The sequence below is a fragment of the Capsicum annuum genome, chromosome 3 (genome assembly GCF_002878395.1).
Source record: "Capsicum annuum cultivar UCD-10X-F1 chromosome 3, UCD10Xv1.1, whole genome shotgun sequence".
NCBI classification, from domain to species: Eukaryota; Viridiplantae; Streptophyta; class Magnoliopsida; order Solanales; family Solanaceae; genus Capsicum; species Capsicum annuum.
The window spans coordinates 242,865,094-242,876,812 of record NC_061113.1 but is presented as its reverse complement, the minus strand read 5'-3'; the positions used below and the strand labels follow the sequence as shown (position 1 = coordinate 242,876,812).

At 34.0% G+C, this 11,719-nt stretch overlaps 2 protein-coding genes across 2 annotated transcripts; both read right to left on the bottom strand.

The window, feature by feature from the left end:
• Positions 1-196: 196 nt before the first annotated feature.
• LOC107862709 (nucleoside diphosphate kinase 2, chloroplastic) lies at positions 197-3,899 on the bottom strand. Its single transcript, XM_016708346.2, has 7 exons — positions 3,416-3,899; positions 3,276-3,332; positions 3,055-3,141; positions 2,219-2,299; positions 1,970-2,082; positions 1,798-1,847; positions 197-563 (listed from the first exon to the last, which is right to left on the bottom strand). Exons 1-7 carry the CDS (start codon positions 3,653-3,655, stop codon positions 496-498), a joined length of 696 nt encoding a protein of 231 aa, XP_016563832.1. The 5' UTR covers positions 3,656-3,899; the 3' UTR covers positions 197-495.
• A 382-nt stretch (positions 3,900-4,281) lies between these two features.
• LOC107866014 (GRAS family protein RAD1-like) lies at positions 4,282-6,422 on the bottom strand. The gene has a single exon (XM_016712196.2). It carries the CDS (start codon positions 6,178-6,180, stop codon positions 4,579-4,581), a length of 1,602 nt encoding a protein of 533 aa, XP_016567682.1. The 5' UTR covers positions 6,181-6,422; the 3' UTR covers positions 4,282-4,578.
• Between the last annotated feature and the right edge of the window lie 5,297 nt (positions 6,423-11,719).

Here is an 11,719-nt window from a genome sequence, read left to right as displayed (position 1 = left end):
TAAAACAAAAATGTAGCTTGTTATTCATATGTAAAGGGAAGACCAATCCTAATACCATGACATGCTCACTTTTCATAGAGGCCTGTGATAAACCACCCACCACACACAAGATGGGATGATCCTTCGAAAAATTTTGTAACTCCCCTCTCTGAAAGTTGTTCTATTGTCTATTTTGAATTGTTTCAAAATTGCGTTATGTCCAAGCGAATCTCATCATCCACAGAATTCAAAAGTTCAGTATACAATTATTTAGAACATGTAACGCGTCCAATTTCATACAAGCAGATGTTCTCGCTCTCCTAAGAAACCAGAAAACTCTTGCAATGAACCGTTAAAATTGCTTGCAATCAAGCATTACAACCACATTTTCTTTAGAGAAAAAGTTAATTGCAATGACAGAATGATAGTATTGCAAAATTGAATTCATCCTTCTCCTGCAGATTAATGAAGCTGAAACCTCCAAATCCTAGTGATGAGTCATATCTCCGCGAGGCATTATTCCGTCAACCAAGGTTCATGAGCAGGTGTCCATGAACACAGTTCACCTTCTTTAAACCAAAGAGCTGCAGAAAGGAAATGAATATAGATATTCTCTCAATTAATTAAAAAAAAAACAAAATCTAGAACAGTGGTTTGTGTATTATGCCATATTCACATTATGAACTAGGCATTCTACTGGCAGACATGGAATTATTTCTAAAGAATTCCCTATTTGTTTTCAACTCAATCAGCACAAAAATCTTGAATTAGAAAAACATAAGAACTACTTCATGGTCAACACAACTCAACTGACAAATCGCAGTTGTGAATGGGGTCTCTGACTTCTTCATAGAAATAACAACTACCAAACGATAGTGTTAGTTTCAGAAAATGCTACATCATGCTAGTTACCTAACATGCAAGCTTTCCAGTTTCAACACACACCAGCATAGAACTCAGAATGAGGACACCTTCGTTGAAAGGTGCACACGGAATCATGAGAGAGAGCTTGTTTTAGAATTTAACAACTCAAGTAGGTTGACGGTGGATGAACAAGGAGAGTCAAAAAAAGCATCTTTATGTGGAATGAACAGGCAAGCGCATACTGCATATTTTGCAGTCTATTTAAGCTTTACTGTCTCAAAAGGAGACTTCTCTTTAGGTATCCCATTTTGATTATGTTTTTTACACTTCCTCTTGATTACCCAAATAATTCCATTGTTACCATAGCTAAAGTTACAAAAGAAAAGAGTATACAGAAGCACATTAGCAGAACAGAGACGAGAGAGAGATTTAGGCAGTGAACTGGAGAATCATATCTCAGTAAAAAACAATGTTCTTTTCTATCCAGGTGTTCACACGCGAGTTAAATATGAACAGTGTGACCATTGTAACACTTTATAGTACAGCTATTCAAGCACAAAATTAAGAAAAATATCATTCCTGAATAGAAAAAGCATCTGATGGCACTCTCAACACTGGGGGTGATAACCGATTACCCCAAAGTGAAGGCGGACTGCAGAATTTTTGTCAAAAAAAAGAGTCGGACTGCAGAATTATCATCGTTTAACATTATTGTGAGCTCGTTTCTAGTCAAATAAATATACAGGCAAAAATCTGTGGGTCTAATTAGGAGGTCGGCATCTGAACAATCCACATAAGGTGTTTTACTTCTCCTAAAAGATATGGAAACTGAAGTTACTACTTTTAGACATGTAATGACTCTATCAAGCAAGTAAGCATAGTGCGGAAACCAGATTTAAGTGATTCCATAAGCCACTCAACCTCTCATGTTGATTTAGCTAAAAGAACATTTACCTATTTCACGCTTGCCATTGTCAGGGCTATCACTTCCGTGCACCACATTTCTGCAGACAGATTGTCATGGAAATCTAGTAAGAACTTGACAATGTTGACAGCTTCAAGAACCATGACTGCGTACTTATTGAACAAGAAAGAGCAAACAAAACACTAATACTGTTGTCCTGACCTTCCAGTTTGAACAGCAAGGTCTCCTCTGATTGTGCCTGGCTCGGCATTAAGAGGATTAGTTGCTCCTATTAGCTTGCGTGCAGATGCTACAACACCAATACCCTCCCAAGCCTTGCCAGAGATGGAATGCGATCAAAGAAATTAGGAAGCTCGGCAGATTGCCAAAGATAATATATATTATGAATCTAATTAGACTTTCATATCAACTAATGAATGATGGAAATGGGCTAAATTGAAAGAATCCTACCATACAGACAACAGGACCAGAGGTAATGTAACCGATCAGCTTGGGGAAGAATGATTTGGATTGGAGGTCCTTGTAATGTTCCTGTCACAATTAATAATTTCTAAGCACTATAAATACAAAATTAACAGCAAAGCAATGCTAGAAATAGACTTGAGAAAAGATTCACATCATTAATCGGTATAATCTTAATACTGTATATGGAATCAATTGTCAGACCATCCATTAGTTACTGCTCTAAAAGGATTCATCACTATGTGAAGTTTGTAGTTGTACTATCACTTTGTACAGGATCATTTACTTCCATTAGATTCATGCTTCTTTTTACTTCTGATCATCGCTATGAAGGTCATTATATGTCAAAACTTCCAATCCTGATGCATTATCAAACTTTATATTGTGGTAGTTTCTGCAGTTGATTCAAATGCTATTGGCTCCTACTTCCTACTGTTACAGGATTTCAGAAGTGTAATCCCGTGAATAAGTGAATGTTTGTACAGGGAATTTTGAGGCTAAAATGGCGCATAACGCCCTTAGGGGTCATATGTTATGCGGGATAAGGTGGGATGTCCCTGGATTTGGTTGATGGTATAAATTTATCCTGAGATATCCCACCTTATCCATCTAACTTGGGATTTACTTTATCCCATCTCCCAGGTGGGATAAATTAGTCTAGGGATTATTGCAATCCTAGAATAATTTAGTCCGCATACCAGATAACCTCTTTAGAATTTCAGGTCTTGAAACTGGTACATGGTGAAGTAAAACAAGTGAGGGAGGGGGAAAATATAAAACAATTGTGGAATTCACATCCAAGCTCAGCACCAGAAAAGACAAACCTCAGCCAATTCTTTGGGGCATTCAAAAAGCTTCAATCCAGTTAACTTAAACCCCTTTTTCTCAAATCTTGAAATAATCTCCCCAACCTATCACAATTAAGCAAGAATATCAAACAAGAACTGAAAAGGATGTTTTTGTTTTGCTCTTTATACAGAAAAAGATGTCTTTTTTCTAACAATCCAAACTTCATAACAAAAGAAGAATATCCTGATAAGCACACCAGTCCTCTTTGAACACCATCAGGCTTAATCATAATATACGTCTCCTCCACTTCCTCCTGAAACAACAAAATTAACCCCATAAATACAACAACTAAAATGCAAAATTATACACAAATTACAAGAGACAAAAGAACATTACCATGGAAGCAACCAAGTGGGGAAGGAAGATACGAGCTGTATGGTTCCTTTTGGAAGCATGGGGCCGAAATTGGGTACTTGCAAATAGATGAAATGCTGGTTGAAATGCAGCTAAATTGCTGTGTTTCTTGATGGGGTTAAGGATAAGCCTGCAAGTGGGTGCGCAGGATAAGCTGCTGGTTTTGGAAGAAAGTGAAGAAGAAATACAAGGACTTGCTCCTACTATGCTTACACTCTCCATTTTTCTCTCTCACTTTCGCCTCTGGTTCTTGTTTTTTGGCAATAAATTGTGACACTCTAGAAACTGAATTACCTAAACTACCCTCATTGCCTTTCTTTATTTTTTATTTGTTCGCCGAACCCATTGGGAGGATCAATAATGTTTCCGCTTTAAGGTGACTCGAGTCCTCTACCTATCGATTGATGGTGGAGGTGCTCGACCACTTAGCAAGTACCTTAAATTGAGGTCGTGATTTCAAGCTTTGTGAATAGAGAAACACTTGGAGGGCTTCTGCTTATATGCACTACGAATCTGGATTAATTGGGTTAGTGAATATCGAATACCAAATGGTTATAAGAAAAACTTCTTTTTGCGAGTAGTTTGTGTAATCACTAGCATCATTTAATTACATTCGAGTATATGAAATAAGTGAAAATGTCCTAAAAATGTTGTCTCCTGTGTGAAAACACATAGAGAAGAGGCCATTTTCGGGCTCTTGAATCGACGCAGTAATATAAAAAGCTCGGTTAAACACAACTAAGTAATGAAGTAGGCTCAAGACTAGTAACCATATTTGCAGATTGCAGTGGAACAAGCTAATGTGTTTTCCTTATGTACACTCCCTGTAAATGTCAATCTGGGAAAGTACTAATATAACATGTACATTTTTGACAGACAATTCGCTATTGTCTTTTTTTCTTTGGGGGTTGTTTGAGGGAAAAAGAGGAAACTAACTTAGGTAAAAAAAAATGAATAGAATGTCAAGCTATACACAAACAACTACGTACTTTATTTCATCACAAACTCCACATCTGGAAAGATGACACTCAAAACTTATCAGATGTTCTTATTGTTGAACTCCACACTCCACAGTCAAGATTCTTGAAAAACTGAAAACAGGCACACTAACATGACATTGTTGTAGCAGATGATCATATGATTGATCAGCATTTCCAGCAAGAGGCAGCCACAATAGGCTTTGATGTCCATCCAAGAACCAAGCAACCCTTCTCTTCTGTGATGGTGAATCCTTCATGTCCATTCACTTTTGCAAGCCATTGCTTGGCTTGCGGCGCCATCTTAATAGGCGCTGCCTGAAAACCTGCTCGGCTCATCCTCCTACGCCATTGGTCCACCCTTTCGTGCCTTTCCACCCTTGCTGGTCCCTCGCAACTCACAATGTTCTTGATCTCCTCTGCAAAGTAAAACTGCTCTATCTTCGCGCGTTTGGTGTCATACTTAGGCAGCATGACATCAAGGGAGTCGAAAATAGCAGAGTAGTAATGCAGCGCTTCCATGAATCTCCCGAGAAAAAAAGGTCCGTTGTGGCTCGAATCCTGCTCCACAAGGACCAGAATCCTGGGAGAGAGTTCATGAACTACCTGCAGAACAGAGTTGAGAGCACCGCGACTTTCCTTCACCACGCAATGGAGCTGAAGAATGCTGTTGACCACGAGGACCTCACCATCGTATGCCTTGATGTCCTTTGGCTTAAGGTTTTCCAAATTGCTTTCCACAGCTGAAAACTCCAAACTGATACCAAGGCTTCTTGCATATGCCTCAAGCTCATCTCCGATGACCTGGAATTTCTCGATATTCTGTCCAACAGCAGTGATCCTTAGGCGACGTGGGGGGTGTCCAGGGCGATTAGCAAGACTCTGAATAAGACGACGCCACTGGTGACCATGAGGCAACCCAAGGCTCATTCCCAAATCAACAACATGAATGAAACTCTCTCCCTCAAAGGCTTCCAATATTAAGGAATTGGCCACAAAATGACCAAATTGAATATGTGGACACATCTCATATAAAAGCCTCAAAGCTTCTTCCTTTTTCTCCAAGGCAATGTCTGTTTTATTCATAGCAGGGCTAGCAACATAACCAACCATGCCAAGCGGCTGCACCAGCGCCAGCCGATCAGCCAGTCCCTGCATGAAACAGGACGCTACGCGCTGGAAAGACGTCCCAAACACTAATGCACTGGAACGTAGCTCAGACAACAACACCGAGGCACGAGACTTATCCCTACAAGCCACAGCTTCAGCACAAGTAATGAGAAGCTGGACTAATTTCACGGCTTCCCCATTTGCTTCCTCCTCATTAATAATTTCAGCTGCCGCCTCTTCAATAGCCTCAGCAGCAAGGTATCTTTGGTTCAACGCCCAAACATGATGGCGAAAATGAAGCCCTGGCTGCAGTGACAAGCTATTCACACTATTAGTGCTATCATTTCTTGGTAGAGTACTGCAATTGCTGCCGCCGCCGCTGCTATCAGTACTATAAAAGGTACTATTGCTTCCAAAAGATTCACCAAGGCTTGGGGTTCTCCTCAACCTCTTAAAATTCCCACTTCCATTGGACAAAGTTGAAATCATCATGCCATTGCCAGCAGCACTTCTCTTCAAAACAGACGTGTAAGGATTAAGAGAATAAGACAGTTCTTTGTGATTTCTAAGATAAAGGCCATTTTCCAAAGGGTCATAACCAATTTGATCACCATTACAAGGCTCAAGGGATAGGAAAACATTGGCCATATCATTAATCATTTTCTTTTTGCAAGTCTCTTAATTAATTACAGTTATAATATGAAGAGATTTATTCAAGAAACTAAAGCTGCTTGAAAGAACCACTCAACAAGACAAGAGGGGTTTATATAACACATATACTACTCCCTCCGTCCATCTTTGCTCGTCCATGTCACTAAAAATAAATGTCACACAATTAGTTCGGAAAACCAATGGATATTCCACCCATTTATATACCCAACGCATTGGATTTATTATATTCATAGAGTGTTATATACATTAAAATTTATGTCAAGTCAACAGTGTACAAGAAAAGATGAACGGAGGAGGAAGTATTAGCATGGCGTTATTTCTTGTGCTGATTGATAATTTCGATAAATATTGTCAGAATGCTATTTGAATGTAATGTAATAGGGAGCAACTAATTTAACAACTTCAAAAGGACTTGGACAGTGAGAATTTGTCTGTAAAAAAGAAACATTAAATTAAAACATAGAGCAATCAATGTGGAATATAGTTCCTATGAACTAGGACTTTAATATCTTGTCAGACTAATTGCTGACTATACATTTTCATTCAAAATATCATGACGCAAACTTAACCTTAATCATAATCGAAAGTACATGCTTGCCCCTCTACCCGGCTCCCACTTGATCATTTTTTTGTCACTAGTAGAAGTTTAGAACTAGTAACATGCACCGCACCCTGATTTGAACTCTGATTCACACATCATTTGAATACAATAAATTTTTTGTTTTGGAAAATGAAATTAATGATGTATTGTACTACTTGATATCAAGGGTAAAATAGATAAATTATTTATTGATTTTATAAACTGGACAAATATTGTTAGATATTTCAAAAGAGAAAAGTGGATAAGTAAAATTGCACGGATGAAGCACTCCCTCCATTTCTTTTTTATATGCTCTTCTTGGGTTGGTCAAACCCCCTTAATTAAGTCCGCACTCTTAGAAAATTAAAAGTAATTTTACCAATAGACTTAATTAAATAAATGTTCCTTTAATCTTTCAAGATTAATCCCATTAATAGTAGTGTATATAAATAAAAATGCAATTTTTAAAAGCATCCTTCCTAGTCTATTATCTTTTGCGTGACACCAAACAAAAACCAGAATTTTGGTGGTCCACTTTAATTAGTACTATTTTTGTTTGGTTTAAAGATGAATTGTTCGAGCCACTTACTCGGTTTCAATTTATGTGGTGCTATTCTGATTGATTATATATATTTTTTTTTATAGAACAAATTATAGATATTTGTATAACAATGAATAACATCATAAAACTAAATAAGAAATTTAAAGTTCAATTATTTCTAAGTAAGAAAATATGACATTCTATTAAGACACATAAAAAAACAAGAAAACATGATGTATAAATTGAAACAAAGAGTTTCATATATTTTATTTAGCAAAATCAAATCTTAGGTTATACGTGTTGATAGGAATGTGTATGTAACCACCAGAATTGGCAGGTTCAGTGCTATGTCCCTTAAGTAAGAGGTCGGGGATTTGATCTCCGCCTCTGGCGAATGGAGTAAACTCTGTGATCAGTTCCCTACCGTAAAATGCGCTGACCGAGGAACGAAGGGTTAGTCTCACGGCTGCCGATTGTAGGGATACCTTGGAAAACCAAAAAAATAAATAAATGTGTATGTAGTTTTACAGTCTTATCCTTGAATCAGAGTCGAAGCCAGAATTTGGGATCTGTGGGTTCTGAATAAAAACATGCATAAGAAAGCAAAAAAATAATATTTGCAGCGAAACCAGAATTTGGAGTCTCTGCTAGTGGGGTTCAATCTGTGGGTTCTGAATAAAAAGACGCATAAAAAAGCAAAAAAATAACATATCCTCTGCTAGTGGAGTTCAATATGTGGGTTCTGAATAAAAAGACGCATAAAAAAGCAAAAAAAATAATATATGCAGCGAAGCCAGAATTTGAAGTCTCTGCTGGTGGGGTTGAAACCCACGTCTACAGCAAAAGAAAGGCTTTAACGGTGGTTCATCTACCATGGGACCAAACAACAATTTTTGTCAATGAATTCACATTATATAATTATATACACATATTCAGAATATAGTATTATAAATATAGGATCTACGCAAAAGTTATTGAGTTCGCCTGAATCTCCGTAGGGTACTGTAGCTCCGCCCCTACCTTGAATTGTGTTCTGTAGACGTTCAGCTCAAATAAATCGTATCAAAATCGATAGAAAAAGAAAAATACAATAAATAATTAGTATATGCTTTTGGTAAATTTATTTTTCTATTAGATAAGCGGCACAAGATTATTGTTCAATTCATTAGAAGCTTCCAAAATCGTGAATATTAATAGGAAATATAACAAGGTAAATAGACAAGAGGTGAATCAAGAAATGGAACATGTCAACTCCTTTTACAAACATTGTTTAAACTTTTTAACTATATGGATATCGTCATGATAACTACTCCTTATGATTTATTTATTTTTATTATTCAAACAAGAAAACAATGTCAAACCTATTCGTGATTGGCCACAAACCAATTCGAAGCCTAGGGAGGTTAAAAATTAGAATTTAAATGGTGACGTTGAGAAGAAACTAAGTAGCGGAAATGAGGATGTTGAGTTGGATGTGTGGATATTTGGGGAAAAAATAAATTAGGAAAGAAGCTGTTTGAAGTAAAGCGGGAGTCGCCTCCGTGATGGACAAGATGAGAGAAATGCGAGATTGAGATGATTCGAGAATGTGCACGGATATTGCCTCAATAAGGAGGTGTAAGAGGTAGACCAAAGAAGTTTTGTGAGGAAAGGTGAGTAGACAGGATGTGGCACACCTGTAGCGTATTGAGGATATAATCCAAGCTAGATGGGGGAGGTAGAAGATTAGGGCAGAAGGTTAGTACATACTCGAGCATTGTACAGTTATTGTATTTACTGCATTTACCGTATCACCTGATTACTGTTACTATTACTCTCCTACTATCATTTTCTTCGATTTTGGTACCACCCGTTCTTTTCAGCGTGATTTTTTCGTTATTGTATTTGTTGTACGTACTTAATCTTTTAATACTATATTTTTAGTTGAACCGTGAATCTGTCGAGCTATCTATTTTCATAACTAGAAATGAATAAGATTGCATATACAACATCCTCTCAAAACGGTAATTTATGTTTTTATATATACATAACTTCCATCAAGAATATAGCTAACGTCAGTTATCATCCTCAAAATCCACAATTAACGTTGAAGAGTGAATCCCAACGTTATTGGAATCAAATACTATTACCATTAACAATTAATTTAGGAATTTATTTTAATTATTATAATTAGGGTAACATGCCGGCTAACATGGGAAAATTAAGTACGTAATTCATTTGATTAGTAGAAAAACATACACGGTCATTTGATTATTTAATAATATTCCTAATTACTATGGGGGCGGGGCTTCATAAGCAACAAAGCATCTTTAGCAATTTTTTAACTTTTCTATTATATAGAAGATGTGGTTTCGACCAACTCTCGCAATTACTAAAAAACTCCTTTACTCTCACTTAATTACATACCATGTCTTAATATATAATACTTTCATTGTTTCATCATAATGGTTTAAATATTTAATATATTCTATTTATTTATATTAATTAACTATAACTACATATTGGAAGTAAATATTTTTTATTTATTTAATTGGCTATCATTTTCAAAACTAATTTGTTACCACGAATCACAATAATTAATAGCTTAAAATATTTAAAAGACATATAAAAATTTTAGTTGATTCTCAAAATTGTATCGAAGCCACATAAATTGGGACACGGGGAGTAAATATATTATTCGATAATTACGTAAAAATTATTATAAACCACAATAATTAACAAGTTAAAATGCTTTTTTAAAAATAGATAAAAGTTTTATTCAACTCTCAAAATTTTATCGGTGCACCATAAATCATGACAAAATAAAAATTATCTTAATTAAATGCAACTAATTATTTAAAGTAAATCAATTTTATTATTTTAATTGTCTTTTATATAGAAAATTAATCTTCTTATTTATTTATTTTAGTTAATTTAAATTTTAAAATTATTTTTTCTTATATAAAAATACTAATATTTAAACTTCACTTTAAATTTTTACAGTACAAAATTAATAAATTTAATTTAATAAAATAAATTTCTAATGAATATTTTCTTAGAATTTGTGTTGGGTCGATATGTATTAAGTTAAAAAGAAATAAAGAAAAATATATAGTAAAATTTTATTATTGTGAAAGATAAATATAATGCACTATCCAATAATGTTTAATAATATCATATTTTGCATATGCAAATATAGCATCACGTATTTAATTAATATATTATTTCGGTGAATTATCGATGATTACTATTGGATATGATAAAATTATATTAATTTTTATGTAATAAAATAATCAATCGCTCTTAATTAATTATTATGAGTCATCTAGGTATTAAGAAAATAACTAATATTTAATGAAAAATAAAATAGACATAAAATGCAAAATTAAATCTTGTTGTTTAAATTAAATTTTCGTCTTTCGAACGATGATTTTACTATATCACTCCTTATTATAAGTCATTTATGTATTAAAAAAATAAGAATAACAAAATGATATGTCAACATAAAATATTTGATTGACTATCAAAATTATATTAGTGCCAAATAAATTGGGACGGGACAGAAGAAGATATAAAACAATATATATTATTTGAAAAAGAAATAAAAAGTACTGTAAATAACAATAATTAACAAAAAAAAATTAAAAATTTACTGATTTCTACTGCTTCAATCGTGATTTTAATGTATCACCCGCAATTAATTATTATAAGTCACTTATGTATTCAAAAATTAATACTATTGAATCCACGATTTTACTATATATATATATATACTATGAATAAAAAATTTCATGATATTTTTTTTAAAAAAAATAAATTACTACATATACTCAAAGGGCAAAAGAGTAAAAACACACAAGAGATAAATGTAGAGAAATCAAGAAGCACTAAATGGATTATTAACATTTGTAACATTCAACACATTTCTAAATGTTCCCAAATTCTTCTTGAATCAACACATACACATAATAAAAACAATACATAATAAGTAATAATAATAGTATTTTACTATATCACCCCTAATTAATTATTATGATCATTTAAGCATTGTGCCACATAAGTTGAAATAGAAAAAATATTATAAATCACAATGATCAAAAATTTAAATTATTTAAAATAATATAATTGGCTATCGTCCACACAAAATTTTGGACAAAGAGAGTAGCATATATTATTCAAAATTACAATAGTTAACAACTTAAAATATCGAAAAATAATTTAATATATTATATATTTCAAAATAATTACATGAAAAATACTAGAAATCACAATAATTAACAACTTAAAATTTTTTAAAGATATTATAAATTACAATAGTTAACAACTTAAATTATCTAAATACATATTAAAATAACATATGTTGAACTCATGCTAGATTCCGGATGCCTAGAAAATATATGCAATTCTTTTTATTAAAATTTTTTATT